Raw genomic sequence first — 19387 nt, 5'->3', positions numbered from 1 at the left:
TTTTGTTGAAAACTGCATGGATTTTGTACATGAACAAAATTATTGTTGGTATCATGTTCTCCAACTGGTGTTCAGTAAGGTAATGTTATTTCAACATAGTTCACCCCTGTAGCTTGACTGGTTCAAATAACATGGATTTGGGAAATTAAGTGTTGACTTGCTGGGAATTAATGGCGTTAGTGTTAGTTGATTCAGATAATGAGGTGAAATGAACAGATTCTTGGTGGGTTTGGGTGTTGTGGGTTTAGAGAGCAAATGTTCCGTGGTTGTTTTGGTGTCTTGGTTGTGATAAATCATACTTTATAACCTTTCAAGACATTCTCACTCCGACCTCATCACATATTGACATTTTTGTCATGGACTTCCCACGTCTAGATATGACATGAAAGGTACGCTGGGTGCGTTGGTTATTGACGTTCTGGGATGCTGTGTCAAGTTCTGCCTGTAACTTGCATTGTCTCAGGAAATTTACCGTTTACATACAGTCTCTTTCAAAATAAACGCACTACATCAGTACAACAACGCAAATTTTAGTTTTTTTTTTTTCCTACAACAACCAACGCTCATGGTTGGGTTTAGGCAATAAAAGCATGTGGTTAGGTTTAGGAAAAACGAACAGGGTCTGGCTTTAGAATCTTATGGGACGTGAACACCGCTCTCTCGGGTTAAAGTCAGTGTTTGTCGGGCCCAACGGCCTCACTCGGACTTTTGCTGCCTTAACATTCGTCCTTGTCCCGCCACATTTCCCCCTGACACCGCTGGGTGCCATTGAAATATAACAGGAACCAGCCATGTATCATGCCAACGTTAAAGGACACCTGTTTTCATTGGTTTCTGATGTTGCAAGTCCGTGCCCAAGTGCCGGATTTTGACGACTCTGGAGTGAGATCAGGCTCAACCTTTTAGGCTTTGGGGAAAGTATCAAGTATTTTCAGATCAAAAGGCTGTAGTCAAAGTGAAGTCACGAGTTTTTGGCGGTAAAGTCCGAGTCCAGTTGCAAGTCTTTTTTTATTTTGTCAAGTTGAGTCTAAAGTCATCAAATTTGTGACCCAAGTCACGTGACTCGGGTCCACACCTCTGCATGACACACTGTGCTGATGCTGACAATAGAACGACACACACTCGTTTTTAAATGACAATATGTCTTTTATTTTCTATATTTTAAAGGTTTATTATTTACAAACAAAATAAACAAAAAAAAATCAAAAAGATTTTTTGACAAACACTGTTTGTCTGCATATTGTTGTAAGAAAGTTTACATTTACCTTTCTTGCGTCTGTATCAAGTAACCAACTGACAGTTCTTTTTCTCTAAGCCTTGGATTACAGAAATGAGCTGAACAATGACCATGTGAGTGGGCTTTAAGAGGACCCAGCAGCTCGCCGTAGCTCCTGCCCCTCTCGCTCTCCACTGCGCACATCATCAGTAAACATATGAAACCTGCGGTCGTCAAAACCAAATAAGTATTTGGTTTGTCCTCTCTGGGCATTATTATTCTCAGTTCCTTTTTGCATCTCTTCTGTTTTTCCTCAAACCAACAAAACAACAAACAAAAAGAAATATACAAATATATGTGCTGGTTTGTTGAGAGTCTCTATACTGCTAATATGTAAGCTCATTAGTTTGTGTTGTACATCACCATTAATGCCCATTCCAGTATGTTAGTTGTGATAGTGAAAAAAGCACATAGTTGGGAAGCTCTCCCTCCAAAGGCAAGTATCAAAAACAGCACAAAGCAACAGTGCTGCTGCTATCCATCTTGACTGTGTACTAGTTCCTATACACTATGGCATATTCACGATTAAGCGCTCTTCGTTGCAAATAGAACACCCCCCCCGCCTCTCATTTAGAACCTCATACAGGATCAGGGCAGCACAAATTCACGGGGATGTCGCTCCCTTACTAACTCCTTCAACATCTATAACCTAGCTGCGAGAATCTGTACTTTCTTCTTTTTATTAGTAAATCAGAAAGTGCAATTTAAAACAAAGACAATGAATGTTTCGCTTTGGCCAGTTTCCTTCCACACATCAATATTCAACCCAAACATTAGTGGCTAGCTACAAAGAAAGGTATAAAGGTGCTCCAATTTTACACAATGTCTCATTGAGCGTGATATTACTGCTAAAGATAGCACTTTTTCCTTTTTTTTTTTTTTTTTTTAAACTGTACATGACCTCAATAAATATTCTATATAGCTTGACCGAGAATGTTAGAAAAAACCTGCCTCTAGAAGTTCACATTGTAAATAAAGATACCAATTGGATAAACTTGAGACATTTGGCCATCGTCGCGTACTCCTTTCCTGTCTAAAAACACTGAGACATAGAACACATAGAGTATAGTAAGAATGATGCGCAGTTGTGTGCAGAAGTGCCCCCCCCCTCCCCCGAACGCACCGAGCTCACACTCATAACAAAGGATGGAACATGGCTATAGTTTAGGCACAAATACTTAAGAATGTCCATGTGAAAAAAGTCAATGCTTCTGTTCACACACAGATAAAACGTCTAGGCAGACAGACAATGAACAAAACATAATCTAACATTACATTTAACGTCAACATTTTTGAGATAGTATCTTTAAGTATTTGTGACAGTGCATGCTTTCATGACATTTGGTGGGTTGACTGTATTGGTACACTATCGACACAATCTGTAGCGAGGACTTGTAATCTTTTTAAAACGGCATCTCAGAGGGCTTAGTCACTTTGAACTGATGGGATGTTCGGCGCCATGAAAACTATGACTCTCTACGGACATTCTGCACGACTGGCAGCAGAATACTTTGTCACGTTTGACTCGCTGTGCGAAGACTGCAGGAAGGCCTCGTGCACACATCTACTGTATGTGCAGGGAGATGACCTGTAAGCCGTAATGGCTGGCTTATTTTAGTCGAGTCATGAAATACTTTTATTACTGTAAGATTAAAATATTCAAAATAGCTCTTATCCTTTTGGACAGAGTCACAATATTCTGGCTTGACCTTGCTTCCCTGCCTCAACATCAGTCCAGGTCAGTTTAGAGTACCTAAGCCCACAGAATGGATTTACATGAGACAGAAACCTTAATGCAAACCAGCAATTCTTTATCTGACTTGCAGCAGCACAAAAACACCTCTCGCTGAAAATGTACCTCTCTGCACATTTGAGTGACGTCTTTAACCTAAAGTGTATGAGCTGATAGTGTCGTGCCAGGCTCTTCAACTACAGTTAGTGTGATATGACAACGTACAGTACAGTTTTACTCAAGAAGCAGTTGAAGAAAAGGTGTGATGAATAAAAAAATGTGGGTCTCATTTACGCCCTCGAATGATATATTTCAGAAAATGATCAGCCCCTCCAGGATGTTGCCATCTCAAAAATGAATGACTCCTGTGCAACCTTGAAATCTTGTCCATTCACTGCAACTTAACTAATAACTAATAATTTAAAATGGGTAAAATCTCATTTCATTGTAGAGCTGTGCGCAGCGTATTGATTTTCTCGCCCCTCCTTGCCCCTCTGTTATGCTGTGTTCACACTACAGGCAATACAGTAACAGGTTACAGGTCGTTTTCAATGGAAGCCGACATGAAGCTACAAACTGACACCCGACATTTGTCACTGTGGACGTGCTAGAAATTAAATCTGAGCTGGCCTAAACTTTAATCAGCACACCAATGACGCAGTCATATGGTTTGTCTCTAGCTGTGGTGCTGTGTTAAATAGTTTAGTTAGCTGATGCTAGCAGGAACAGGGGACAGGGATTCAAAGAGAGCTAGCGGTGAAATTTAATGTTAAATGGGGCTCAAACACTGATGAAACGCACAGATATTTTTTGGCTAAATATAGTTGTTGCTTGTAGTGTGAGCACAGCATTACTATGTCTCTCACTTTCTGTTTATCATGAGACTGGTGCTGCAGGAGTGTGAGCTCCATGCCTGGAACAGAGTCACACACACACAGTGACAGGGCTAACTGTTAGCATCACCGTTGTTATCCAACGGTTATTAATGGGTCAAGACATTGAGACTGAGATTTTTTGGACCATTTTATATTTTTTTATATTAGCGGTTGGCGCTGTGTTAGCTCATGCTAAGATGTCAGAGAGAGCAAGAAGACAGCAGCTCACAAAAGTTTAAGGGGTACGGCAGATAGATTCCTAATATATAAGTAATTTTCACTTGCGTCAGAAATTTCCCAGCCCCCCCCCAAAAAAAAAAAAGGACTGAAAACATCAGAAATGCATCGCCTTTTTTTTTTTTTTTTTTTTTGAAAAGCTGCCCTGTAATTAGGCATTTTAGACCACAAATCCCAAAAAACGCCACAAAATCCTGGAAGGACTGAATGAATCAATTTGACTGTGAAGAAAAGAATCATTCCCAAAATGATCCTCAGCAACGATGTGTATCGTTGATAAATATTGTATATGTTCACTTGATGTAAAATCAAAACCTACACTGGGGCTAGGAATAGTATACAGAGAGAGAGGGATTCTTCAACGTCCTCCGATCGGGCATTTCTCAGCATCAAGTAGTGCTAGCTATTGCATTAAGGTTTGTTCATCTCTTATGAAACATATGTATTTTGTCACTAAACCTTTTTCGCGTATAGATGATATCCAGGTTCCTGATAGAAGTAAGACATTGTTATGATAGAGAATGCACCACACAGTATCTGTAAATACTAGATCTACAAAACTATTTACAGCACACATATAGGTAATCTTTATGTCACAGTCTATTGCATAATGGTGATAATCTTTAGTTTATAAATATTATAAATATACACAGAATTTTTAAGCAACATTAAGTAACATCTCAGCCATCTGAAATCAGAAATAGAAAACAATAGCATCCATCCATATCTTGCTCCACACTCCATTCTCCTCGAAGAAAAACAAAGAAAGCAGCATTTCTATTATCTATTCCCTTTGGACCCATAACACTGTCATGGTTCATATGTGAGCCGCTGTGGGGACATAGCGGCTCAGCATACTGTATTTGTGTTGCAGAGAGCAACATAACACTTAGTTACAGTATCTGTGTTGGTTTCTGAAATGAAGGGTTCAGGAAATTGGTGTGAGATTCATTCATGAGTGTGTGCTTTTTGAGATTATTTGTCAGAGTTGCTTGCATGTATAATTCCACAGTGGTGCCTAAAGCTGCTTAATAGGAGAAGACGATTTTTCTCTTTCTTAATGGTACAAAAAAAAAAAAGAAATATATGTCATTGTCAGAATCCACAATGCATTCCAGTTTAAAAAAAAAAACAAAAAGCAAAAAGAAAATAAATTAAAAAACTTCATACACTGTATATAATTCTTTATATTTCTCAGAAAGGAAGACTCATGTTTATACTACAGCTTTTTAAATTGCCATCGCCAAATATTCTAGTTGGATTTTACACACACGGTCACATGCACACACTCTCACACACCCATACACACAGCAGTATATATATATACATATGTATATATATATATGGCGTCAAAGAAAAGAGAGATGTATCTGTATAATATACATTCTTAAGTTTAGGGAGACAATGTGTCTAAAATATAATACAAGGGCTTGTATGTACAGGGTTTCTATGAGGTTATTTTAGAAGAAAACTGGAGAGAAACAAAAATGCTGAAGTTCCTCATCTTTATCTCTTTTGTTGTATCTCCGTTTTTAAAAATGAATTGAAACATATTTAAGTTTAAAAAATGAAAAGGGAAAAATGGGATCATAAATTTGATGCAAAACGCATTTTGTCTTGCTCAGTCTCTGTACTGCTCAGGACAGAATCTCTCCTAGATCCGGGGGATTCCCTGTGCTGGGTTGAGGATGATGATGCTGCCGCCACCGCTGCCGCCGCTGCTGCTGCCGCCGCAGCCGAGCGCACCGGGGGCAAGGCTCCTGACGACATCTGCCGGAATAAGTTGACACGCTGGGGCACTGTGGTGCGGATGCCGCTCTGCAGATTCATTCCCTGGATCCCTGCCGCCGTTGGTGGCACGATGGAGGCCAGAGAGTCTCCTGAGGCTGGGTGCACTCTGGGCCCCAGAGATGTGTCATGTGGCAGTGATGGTTGGGAGGCCGATAAATGTCTGACATCTCGACTCAAGCTGCCCGACTGCAGGGCCTGTGTGCTCTTGTGGACTTCTCCCCGCTGAGGCGAAGGGACCTGCTGCTGCTGCTGCTGAGGTGACGGCTGCTGCTGTTGCTGTTGCTGCTGCTGCTGCTGCTGCTGTGCTGCAGAGGCTGTGGCTGCAGTTGTTGCAGCAGGCTGCTGGGCGAGCTGCTGCTGCGTGGGTAGAGATGGTTGAGCCATGGGCTGCTGGATAAGCGACAGCTGGGAGGCTGTACGCGAGCCGTACTGGAAGCTCCGGCTAGCCAGAGGGGTCTGCACGGGCGGACTACACATAGCAGCCGTGAAGGAGCAGGGCGACATGATGGCTCCTTGCTGCTGTGGATTGATTGAGGATGAATTCAGGTTGCCATGGGAAAGACTGGGAGGAGGGTAAACCCCCTGCGCTGCAACAGCGGCAGCGGCAGCGGCTGGCAGCATGCGGGCAGCAGAGGCATTGGCAATAGCTGAAGCACTGTAGGTCATGGGGACAGAGGACTGCTGGAGCTGATTGGTGCTGAAGGCAGTGGGGAAGGGAGGCTGGGCTGGCGAGTTAATGATGGAGTTTCCTGACATTGGTGTTGAGTTCATCCCGGTGACTGACTGCTTGCGGTCCACCATCATCACCATCTCCCTGTCCTGACGGATAATCTGCTTCAATATCTCGTTCTCCTGCGTGTTGAAAACGCCGGCGTTCAGATCCTTCTGGAACTTCTGCAGCAGCAAAGAGTTCTTCTTCCCTGTTGGGTGCAGTCAAGAGAGGTGAGCACATACAGCCATGGCAAACTTTGGTTGCCCTGAACCACAGGAAAAGGGCAGGATTCAGGACAGTAATTATAAAGATGCAGCTTGCACATTTCAGCAGCAAAAACTTGAGCTTTTTTTTCTGTCACCACATTTTCAATAGAGAAGATTCATCCTCTCAATTCCTCTAATTTCACTCAACTAATTTCAACTCTTACAAGCTGCATCTTTTCACGTCCACTCATGTTTCTCATATTGAATATAAAGTGTAAAGGACACTGAATGGTAATGACTATGGGAAATACACAGTTTGGAAGGAGTGAAGGACACATAAGGAGACAAAGATTACTGAAAGTGTGACGTGGTAGCATAGACTGTGAAGGTGCTGATGTGGACGATGAGACACAGAAGAATACTGATGAATTGTACCCACACGTCACGTTACTGGACAGCTTTTGTCGAAGAAATGACAAAAAAGTCTAGACTCTAAGAATAAATTTAAAGCCACAGACTAGTTAAATCACGGTAACAGCTCCGCTAAGACACATCACAAGGACAATTAGAGGTATTCAATTTATGAACAAGGTGACAATAAAAACAAGTAAAGAAAGAGACAAAGATCTATTCCTAACACACTAACACAGAGGGTAAATATCCTTATTCATTAAATACCTTAATGGAAAACTAAACTCCTTACCACAGAATACTGTTATCTTTGAAATTTGCATGGAATTCTCTCAAGATTGTTGTTCAAATTACACTTATTTGTTATAGTTTAGAGTGAATTTGTCAGCAACATTAAATAAAAACACATTACTACAGGGGAAAAAAAATGTTTTTAAAAGTGCTTTCTTTCAGCTCTTTAAAGGGCATTTTGAGCCCACAGGCCTGCAAATCTTTCCCAGCCTGTCACAAGTCATGAACCGTGATAATAAAAGCTTGACAGATGGCTTCTTTAAACACCGACCACTTTTGTGGCTTTGGGAGTTAGGGAGCAAAACTGTGGTAAAATGCTAAGTGGTACTAAAAACATGATAGATGTCTTGAAACTGGTCTTTTGTAGAAAGAATCGCCACATTTGACACTATTAATAAAAAAAGAATTTAATGTGTTTAACATCTTTACTTTGAATGACTGTGTCCAAATTTATTTAGAGAATGTGTTTCCTGTAATTACTGTTGACCTTGTGTATCGACAGGCTGTGAAGCGTTACTTGTCGGTAAAGAAGACAGAGTTGACTTTTCGTGGGCTGAAGGCTTTAGCCACAGTCAATCAATCATTAAGCCCCGTCCTTGAGGGTGGGAGATTTCTGTGTAGTGTACAGTTGAGCAGCATTTTCTGGGCGGCTTTCTCTTCTCAAGGCTGCCAACAAGCCGTGCATTAAGCTATAAGACGGGATTGATGTTATGTTTTGCAGCCATTTTGACTGCAACAGTCGCTACAGGGGCAGGCTGACAGCTAGAACTAGCACCACGTACATACTATCAGACTACTGTTAACTTACAAGGCTTCTTTGATAGCATTTTTAAAGGTGACAGGGTCAAACTCTGTAGATTGGAAGGACAACACATATTCATTATTCCTCCAAATATAGCCTGTGAGGATCTGAACGCTTGCTGGTAGTAAGACACAGGGGTATTCTTAGGATTTGCTGTTCCTGCAGCCCTCCTGGCCTCTTCTTGTTTCTCTCCTCCTCTAATCTCTCTTTTTGACATTTTATCCTCTTTTTCTTCTCTGTCAGTTAAGGGCGTGCAAAAGACAAATAGACACTTATCAAATCATTTAACAGACCTTTAGAGCTATATATATACACTTACATTTATGTTATTTTTAAAAGCAAAATTATTGCACTTCACATCCTCTCCTAGAAAGCTGTTATTTTCTATTCCACATTATGGCTACAGAGAAAAAAAAAACTTATCTGAATGGCTACAATATATATTATATACATACTGTAACAAGTCAAACTCAGGGTAAACTTTTAGGCATTCAGTTTTCAGTACTCACAAACTGCCAGCTTGGAAACACTTGAGCTACATCTCTGTAAACACTCACACTATCAGTGACATGTGAGTTTGATTTGTGCCTTAATACACACATTTACGATAGAAACATGGGACTGCTCTGACCATAAAAAGTTGGGTTTCTTTTTAAGTTTATATCTCTACAGACAGAACCCATAATAAACAGACACTTTAATATGGAGGACGAAAAATGAATAGTATCAAAAAATAAACAAACGTATCAATAAATAAATACAGGAATAAATAAATAAAAGCATAATAAGTAAATAAATAAATAAATAAATAATAGCAGCGTTAAGGACCTTCTGCCTCATTAACATACAGACACATAAATACATAAACAAATAAATATATTTGCACAAAAATGGTGAATTGATGTCCTGTTCAATCATCAAATTTGATTTATTTATGCGTCTATTTATTTCTGTATTTATTTCAGCATTTATTTAAACATTCATCTATTTATTTTCACATTTATTTATTTACTTATTTTATACATTTATTTATTTATTTATTGCTGTTTTTACTTTTTATTTATTTAATTATTTATTGATACCCAAGTCATTTTTCGTCCTCCATACTTAAAACTCTGCTCAAAATATCTTGGACTGCTTTTCTGACTTTAAAAACATTATCAGAAGATTGTCAAAAGAAAATATTATCCCTTAAAATCGAAGTGAAAAAAAAAAAACCCAACATACAAATACATAAACAAAATGTAAACACCACTTATGAGTAAAGAAATGTTTCTTTTTTTTTACATACATAACTTGTGAAGTTGAAAAAAAAAAAGATCAGCTATGGGTCAAATCGCCAATATATTACTATTACAGTACTGTGTTAGTAATTTCTTTTTCCTGGCACAAATAGAACCAGTGAGATTAATTTAATATAAAAACAATATGATTCGAAAATAATAAAAGTACAGTAATTAACCCATACCTGACATCTGAACAAAACATGTTGTAAAACAGTCTAAAAGCCAACTAACACACCAAACAAACAAATAAAGAAACAAACAAGCAAAACACAAACATCATAATGTTCACAAACATCATATAAATAATGAGGGCTGTGTTTTGTTAAAAAGTAAAATACACAAATTTTGAGATGCATTCAAGGCTTTACAGAGACACATTTTTCATTCTGACTTGATGCAATTTCATCAATAATTTCAACAATTTTCAATAATTAGTTGTTTTTGTTTATGAGTCACTGCAGGAAATGTTTTTTTCTCCAGTGTCTTCTTGTTGAGGGATATTTTAAGAACATATTTTAGAGAGGATACGTGTGTGTGAGAAAATGATTCTTAACTTCTGCCCTTCACGTGTCGTCAGCATGACATCACTGCAGCTCTGTGTCTACATACAGTTTGACACTTTCCTGTGATTAGTGTCAGAAAAGCCTAAATATTTTCCCTTTTTTTTTTTTTATTTTTTTATTTTACACAAAAGACAGAATTCATATTTCAAGCCAGACAATCAGAAACAAACTTTTTTTCCATTGGTGAAAACATGAATAAATAATGAAATGAGATTTCTGCATGTAACAAAAACTGTGTGTGGCATTGCATTAGTAAAATTTTTACTAATCTGCAGACATGGTTTTGTTTGTGAGTTCACTTTGAACAAAGGGTTCAAAGATTAAATAAAAAATGTCACACCAATAGAGCTCAGCATGTGCTTATAATCCAGTTAATTACTCTGTGAAAATCTCTTACAAAATAAAATGGGCATGTAACATTGAATGAGAAATCTTTTGTTTCTTTGATTGTCTTAGTTGTTGACATTTTGAATGTGTCCATCAAAACATCTGCAGGACTGGTGTGGGTGACTTGATTTATGTGTCACTGATGCAGGAATTAAACAGTTAATGTAACCTCCAACAAGAGGTCAGACTCTTGGAGGATGAATTTGAGACCGGATCCATTTAGCAAGCCTCTATAGGTCAATTTGTCCCTGTTCGAATATTGGAATTGGAATAAAGTGTTTACCTGATGCCTACTCGTCGGCCAGGACACTCTTGAAAACGAGATGTGCTCGTCTCAAGACGGACTCCTGGTCAAATAATTTTTAGATAGATAAAAGATAATGTCAAATGTGCAACACGTTATTGGTTTCAAAGCATGGTTACTTTTCTTCTTTCCTTTTTAGAGCAAGACAAGCATGTAACCAAATGCAGTTCATATATAGAAACGATACAACCAGCACGGATCATGACAAAGTATCTTCCCTCGTATGAGACAAAACCCCCTTCATGGTTAGTCTGAAAGGATGGATCGAATCTAAATCACTCTGAGAAGTGTCAGTCAGAGTGGGCAGCTTTCGTTTTTATCACATTTGGTGAAAAGCTAACTCAGCTGGTAGCTCTCATAAAAAGGGCAAATGTAGATTTGGACTGTTGAGGCCAAACGGCATTCAGTGTTTGTGAAGGGACTTCACTACAGGGCAGAAAAAGCTTTTTATTTTATTTTATGCTAGTTCAAAAAATGCAACCTTGTCTCCTGTGAATTACGCTCATATGCAGCGACTTCACAATTAGTTATTAGAATTCAGCTGTAATGGAAAAATTTAGAGGACATTCATGTAGCACAGGGGAAAGTGTGGGTGTTGATTCACAGGTGGATGAAAGCACAAAGCTGGAGATGGAGGTTTATGTCCCGTATTAAACTAGAAATCACTGCTGTCATTTGTAAAATTCAAACATGATCACGTCCTTCCCCTAAATTCTCCCAAGTAGTTTTATTTGCCAAATCCACACATTAATGCAACGCATGTTCGATAAACACTCAAAATCAAAATACATATCTTTCCTCTTAAACATAGTTAATTCATTTATTTATCCATTTTTCGTAACTGCTTATCCCATTGGGAGTTGTGGGAAGTGGGGCTGGAGCCTATCCCAGCTGTACATTGGGTGAGAGGCGGGGTACACCCTGGACAGGTCACCAGACTATCACAGGGCTGACACATAGAGACAGACAACCATTCATGCTCACATTCTCACCTACCACCAATTTTGGGTGCTTTCAGACCTAGAGATGTCTTACTTTGGTCCGAATCAGGGACTAATTTTGTTAGAGAGTTGCATAATTACCTAGAGTTGGTTTGTGTTCTCACGGCAGCATTTACAAGCGGACCAGATAAAATGCCTTGCACGAGAAAGCTGCATTTGATTGGTCAGAATTTCCATGCGGTAAACATCCAGGAAGTAAACAATACATTGAAGAAGAGTACACTTGCAAAATAAATGCAACACTTTCTAATGTCACAATGTAGGGACAACTACTGTATGCAGGTTGATTTTAGCGCTGCTCATTGTGTGCTAAATTGCTTTCATTATTCGTTTTAGTCAAACCATACAGTTTGAAAACAAGGCACGGCAATGGGATTGCCTTGTTCACATCTGCCCAAACGAACTGCACTTAGGGGGCAAATGAACTTGAGTTCAATTGAACCGAACCAAACAGGGGAGGTGTGAAAGCACCCTTAGAGTCACCAATTAACCTAGCCAGCATGTCTTTGGACAAGGGGAGAACATGCAAACCCCACCCTGGGTTCAAAACAGGGACTCTCTTGCTGTGAGGCAACAATGCTAACCACTGTACTACTGTGCCACCTGCTTACCTGTAGTGCTATTTATCAGTCTAGATTGTTTTGGTGTGAGTTATTGAGTGTTGGAGATGTTAGCCGTAGAGATGTCTGTCTTCTCTACAATATAATGGAACTAGATGGCACTTGGCTTGTGGTGCTCAAAGTGCTAAAAAAAAAAAATACATTTGAAAAACTCAACAGCAATGACCAGGTTACTCAAGATAATCCACAGACCTTGTTGTGAGCAGTTTCATGTAGGAACTATTTTCTTTCTACCGCACTACATTCGGCAACCATATCACTGCACAGAAGGACTCTTACCTAGCACCACTAAGCTAGCTAACATTACAGCTCAGCCAAAGAGGAAGCCATTAATGTTTACATCTAGCGCTGTCATGAGTATGAGCCTCTTGTCCATCAGTAGATGCAGGTTTCTTAGAAAAAGGTAGAAAAAAAGAAACCGCTCACAACAAGGTCTGTGAATTATCTTGAGTAACCAGGTCATGAGTTCTGGAAAGATACATTTCTGTCAAGTGTTTTCAAATGTGATTTTTTTTTTGTACTCTGTACCCCTCAAGCTGAGTGCAATCTAGTTCCATTAAATTTGAGATTAGGCAGTCATATCTAAGGCAGATATTGCCAACACTCAGCAACTAACAACAAAATAATCTACAATGATGAACAGCGCTACAGGTAAGAGGAAAAATATGTTTTTTTGATTTTGGGGTGAACTGTCCCTTTAACATTTGCAGATGTGATTGGCATGAATTTCAGTGTGAACAATTTGCAAACATGTTTTGTGAGGTATTTTGATATAAATCCAGTCATTCAGCCACCACTGAGTTTCCCCCTAAAAACAGTTGACATATGAGCGTAACTCTGAGGAGAAAAGGTTGTCTCAACAGTGACACACATCTGTTGTTGGATTCTCATTGGTTCTGAGCGGTCTTGTTCCAAATATTTTGTCTATCTATTTGACTTGCCTGACACTACAGTATTTCAATGTTGAGTCAACACTCGGGTTGCAAAGCAAATTCAATACTGACGTGCCTGTGTCAGGCAAAAAAATACACAAATACAAAGCCATGACAAAGAAAAACAACAATAACAGATAGAGAAGTAGATACAGACTGCAAGCTTTAACCACTGATATGAGACAACATTGGCACACTGTCATTATGCAAATTAAACTTTAATTTTGTAATTCGGGTGATACTGTTTCCTGGTTAATGTGATAAGGAAACAAATCACCAAACATTTGGGCCTCTAGTGTTATTGGCAGGGATAAAAGTTTGTTCTTTGTCTTAACATTTATTATGATGAGCTAATAATATGAATCATGAATCATTTCCAAAATGGTTAGTTTAACAAATTCTACTTCTATCTATACAAGAAATAAAATTCATTACTGATTTTTCCTTTTTTCTGTTTGACAAAAGAGGAAGGAGCCATCTATAAAACAGCAGGACTGCATGAAATGTTTTATCGTATTCACCACCAATAACCTGTCGCCTTAGGAGCAAATATTCATTACTTGAAGAGCATTCACCCGCAATTTAAAAATGAAGTTTTGTGTTCGCTAGGTGTCACAAGTCGAAATACACTAGTCAAACTATTGTCAGAATATTCCTTGAATGCCGCCTTACTGACAGTGTACAGTATTTGAGCTCCAGAGAAAACAGAAATGTGCTATGAGAACTGAACTTGTGCCATTCACACGTGTTCATACATTACAGAGCATTTTAAATCTAAACCTGCCTTTTTCAAGTCCTGACGAATCGTCATTTTATTTTTTTAAACAAAGGGGTCAGGGACCAGACCCTCAGATGTCAACACATACTGAAAATAATCCTCATGATACACTTTAACTTTACTCTCTACATTCATCTTACTGCTTGAATGTGACACTGAGATGTTCATGAAATGTGCTGAATTATTATTGTCAAGTTATTCATACATAAAAGGTAATGAAAGCAGAAAATTATCATTTCAGAAAGATACATATTTTTACTGCAGCAAAACATAAGCCAAGACAAAGTCAGTTATAAAAAAGATCCTTTTATACATCACTTTCATATTATCATATTCTACATGTTTAATTTATCAGTGTCTCAGTTCCAATCAAAGTATTAGAGCAGACTGAACACATTTAAAGATAAGGAGTGGGAGAATGTGCAACTTAAGGGTCAATGCAACCAATTATTGCCCTGTTTGCATTATATACATGTGCCCCTTTTTTAACTCTAACAAATATACATGTGTCTGAACCATTATCACTCTATTTCTGCTATAATCTGTCATGGCCAGGTTGGTTTTTAAATCAGACTGTGAGAGTAAGGAAACGATGTTGATGGGAAGCTGAATGAAACTCTACAGCGTCCTGCCTGTTGGCTGGACTGGATGGCTAGTGCCTGAAACAACTCCCTGATGTCACCTGGCTTGTTTCTTTTAAAAGGGTCTGGTTGATTTTTGAGGACTCTGATATGGGGTGGGGTGCTGCTCATACCCAGGAGTGCAGATGAGTGGAAAGAGGGCCAGACACACATGCATGTGAGGTTAGCTTCCATCCACTCGCTGACATCCAGTGGGGGGGTCAACACCAAACCAACGAGGGGGCGAACTGACTCCCTCCCGGACAGCGACATGCACTGCCTTCCAGTTAATCCAACCACAAAACGCTACTTTGGTTCTTTAGAAGGATTAATGCTGGTTACAACAAATTTTCTTTAATGTTATTTAAGACAAAGAAAGAGACGGGAAAAAAAACATCAACAAAATAAAAAAAAAACCCAATAGCATACAGGTCATGCAGCACAAGATGGCAGACACAATGCTTTTATGAAGAAAGAAGGCAAACAAATACTGATAGAGACAAGACAACAAGGCACGATGACAGGCAAAAGATTCAACCAATCAGACAGGACAGGGATTAGATGTAGGCAGGTCTTACCGATGCGGTCCAATCGGTCGATGGCGACAGTTTCGAATGCGCGTCGCATCATGGGGTACTCTTCTAGCACCTCATTGAAATGATCAACAGAGAGGGAGAAGAGTCGACAGTAGGTGTCTGCACGCACGCTCGCAGTTCGTCTGCCCTTGGTGAGCAGACAGATCTCTGTATGGCGGGGACACGGAGACACAAAGGAGAACAAAGAGTGAGAGCATAAGAGATTTGACACATGAAGAAACACTAACAAAAGCGGAGGGTGCAGAGGGATTTAAAGGAAATCATCCCAGTAATTGCAGAACAGATTACCATAGAGATGAACCAAGATTACAAAAGGTAGAGAGGCAGAAGCTAATGTGAATGTAAATAAAATGAGAAGCCCATCAGTGCTGCTGTCACTTGCATTATACTAACATAATTCATCATCCTGCAGGGAGCTAATGGTCCCATAATACAATACAGTACTCAGCTTTACAAAAAAAAAAAGCTTGTCAGGCGTCACTGCATTACTGCATCACCTCATCAATGCACTGCATCAGCTCTCAGATGTAATGCATGACCAAACAGGGGTATAGTTACGTAGCATTCCTGCTCATTCACTGTGGGTTCTCACATGAGGAGATGTAAAGAGAACACATGTGTTATGTTTAGAGCGATAGATGGATGCAACAAAACACTCTGCACCTCACCTAACACCAGATAATAACATAGCACACATCTTGTTTCTTATTTCTGTACATGCAGCTACCAAACACTGTGTAAAATAATGGACGTAGCTACAGTTATGTCACCTATTGGTTTTTGGACCTCTGTTTTGAATGAGTAGGTATAACTGTGGCTAGAACAGTGACGAGACCCACCCTCCACGAGTCTCTTACCAAACCTACACGACTGGCATCCTATCCAAATCTATGAAGTGTTAGGTTAAAAGAAAGGTGGTTAAGCTGAGGGTAAGGGTAAAGGTAAGGGTACATCTTGCTTTTTATAAGGTAAATCATGTCTTCACGTGTAATGAATAAAGTGAACGGATAAAGTGGGTTATTGCTATTGTATTAATTACAACGTTGTAGCAGAGTTTAAAGAGCATGGTGTTGGTGGGTTTGTCTTGTACTGGTGGTGGCTGTGGTTTGTAGGGGCGTGTCACCTCCTTGGATTTTTGGAGCCAGAAGTGACCATATTTGGATGAAAGGGTGGAGCTATGAAAGAGCGAGGGGTGGGTCTGACTGAAACCAGAGGTGACGCCTTGAAAACAGCCTGTCACTCAAAGCAGCCACACCCTTTAATATGTGTAACTTTAAACCTTAGTAAAATGTAAAAGGGCAATTTACATAAAAATGCACCCCCCCATAGAGTTGTCATGAATGTTGAAATTAGCTTTAGAGACCAAAACTGTTTTTTTGTTCCAGGCTGTAAACTTGTTTATTTGCTATAAAATTGGGCATTTTAACATGGGGGTCCCGCTCTTGGAGCCAGCCTCAAGTGCCTGTTGGAGGACCTGCCATTTTTGGCACTTCCAAATTGGCTTCATTTCTCAGCCCTAGTGGTTGCTGCTTGGTAGCGACATTTACCTCTAAAATTGAAATAACAGCACTATACACACTTGATAATTGAGGTTACAAATGACAGACTGTCCTAACAGACAATACTGTATATGCTGATAATATACACACATATGTATGGGACCATAATCAATATGTTTAAAGGGTCCTAATAAAAACTACAAAAAATAATCCACTGTTCTAGTTTTAAATATCCTGAGCAGTGGTGGAAGAAGTTCTGATTGCTTAACTAGACGCAGCAAAGCAACAATGTAAAAGTACAAGAAAAACTGAATGTAAATCCTACTTAAGTAAAAGTACAGAAGTATTAATAGCAAAATGTACTTAAAATATCAAAAGTTAAAGTACTTGTTCTGTAGAAAATTGCCCCCCCCCTTCTTTATTTTGCATGCAGATAACCATCTAATTGACATTTGTAAGTGTAATACATGAATATAAAGTAATGAAACGAACAGCTTTGTGATTTACTGACCATTTAAAAATACAGTGACATTAAAGCTGTTTCAAATGCTTTCAAATTATTGAACAAATAAAATTACTGTACTGTGTATAATTTGAATATACTATAATACAGCACAGTACTGTATATTAAATATTGCTTACACTAGTTCAAATTTCCCTCATTATCGGACATTATCAATCCACTTCACAGAGGGCTGCTTCAATCACATGTTTTCACATTCTTTTTCAGTCTCCATCACTGGCAGACGTGACTTTCTCTTTGTATGAACAGACTAGTCTGAAGAACACCAAGTTTTACAGCTGCATCTCAATGTTTTGGCAGTTTCTGGGAGGATATAATAAGCTTCTATAAGCTTCTAGGAGACTACATTGTTCACTGAGGGAAAATGACTTTCTTTTGCCTGTCACAGCACCAGCCTCAGGGAGCCAGCTGAAATGTAGGTAAAAGGTAAAAAGTAGAAATAAACGTACTTAGTCAATATCCAGCACTGATTGTCATTTCAATACACCACACAAACACACAGTGATGTGTTCAGGTTTGTCCATCTGATAAATATGCTGCAGCACAGTCACATCTCTGACTGGAAATGTTACTTTGGATCAAACTCTCAGATTGCAATGCCAAAATTGCTCATTTTCTCTTCGTAGGATGCTTATTATCGCTTCTACCAGTCATTCAAGCACTCTGATCTTTTGAAGAGTGAGTAGATGATTGCAAACAGAACTCATGTTGAGAGGAAAAGGTCATGCTGTTGATTCAGCCTAAAGTAATGGGTCCTAACATGTTAATGACCACAAGAAATTTTTCACTTCTGATGTCAGTAACACCTGGCTAAAATTCAGTTTCTATGATGCTGTGATTAGACAAGAAGATTTTAAACTGCTGCTGGAATATGAGATGCCTGAAAAGGACGTGCAAACCAATCTGCATTTCTTCATCTTATTTAGCTGGCTGTAAATAAATGTATGCTGCTGCAGATGATATGTGATGGTATAACCTGACACTCACAGTGCCTGATCTCCTCAGTGTTTTCATGAATCAATGACACGAGGCAGAAAGTTCACAATCTAACCGCCCCCCATTCTTTCAGCCCACATTTTTCTTCTTTTTATACGCTCATAAACCAGTACCCGCCTTCTAAGTATCAACTTCCCTTGGCTCCTGTTCAATCCTTTTCATCCACCAACACCACTCAACCTCCGCCCACATTTGCACTTCTGTCCAATCTACAGCACAACTTCCATCTTCGTTAAGTCGTTAAATGTTAACTTGTCGTGATGACTTGGCTACGCTGTGAGTGTGCACAAGATGTGAGAGCAGCACTCTCAAGCTGTGGGCGTGAATAAGGTGTTAGTACTGTTGTGATGGAAAAGCTCCCTTTAAGTGGTACCTCTGTTAACACAGGAAGATACACAGAGAAGAAAGAGACGGAGAGACAGCGGGAGAGAGAAAAACCTGCATCAACCTGAGGCAGACACAAAGACAGATAGTGAGGAGTCTGTACACACGCTTCCATGATGCGCTGTGTGGTAACATCCAGAGATAAATGTGTTACATGACAGTTAATAAGGTGATAATTAGTGAGCTTTACAAGTGCTGGTAGGCAGAGCTAGGCACAGGCTGTTCTCATACACTGTTTGTAGGTATACCTACAAAAAGTAATGCACCAGCAATTCCTGTATAACCCATGTAATGGGGAAGGCTGTGATCACCCAACCTAAGCAGTGACGGGAGGACAGAGGGAAGTTACGTCGTAACCGTGTTTCTTTTCCTAAACCTAACCTATGTAACTTAACGTTAAGTTCATAACTTGAGGTTAAGTACATAACTTGAGGTTAAGTACATAACTCGATTCATGGGGTACTAATTTGTAAGATATCATATGAACTATTGTACAAGGATATGTTGCTGGGCAATTTATCAATATTGATATATTGTCTTGATTTTGAATATCGTAATATCGTGT

General features: G+C 39.3%; 1 protein-coding gene across 2 annotated transcripts in view; it reads right to left on the bottom strand.

Annotated features, from left to right (window-relative positions):
- Positions 1-1237: 1237 nt before the first annotated feature.
- Positions 1238-19387, bottom strand: part of LOC125906131 (potassium/sodium hyperpolarization-activated cyclic nucleotide-gated channel 1) — a 132353-nt gene continuing 114203 nt past the window's right edge. For both annotated transcript variants that reach the window (XM_049604561.1, XM_049604560.1), the window contains 2 exons: positions 15403-15567; positions 1238-6831 (listed from right to left, as the gene is read on the bottom strand). In XM_049604561.1, the coding sequence (XP_049460518.1) occupies positions 5708-6831; positions 15403-15567 (1289 nt within the window). In that variant the 3' untranslated portion in view covers positions 1238-5707. The remainder of the gene's footprint in view (positions 6832-15402; positions 15568-19387) is intronic.

This window comes from Epinephelus fuscoguttatus, linkage group LG18 (genome assembly GCF_011397635.1).
Source record: "Epinephelus fuscoguttatus linkage group LG18, E.fuscoguttatus.final_Chr_v1".
NCBI lineage: Eukaryota > Metazoa > Chordata > Actinopteri > Perciformes > Serranidae > Epinephelus > Epinephelus fuscoguttatus.
This window is presented reverse-complemented; position numbering and strand designations above follow the sequence as displayed.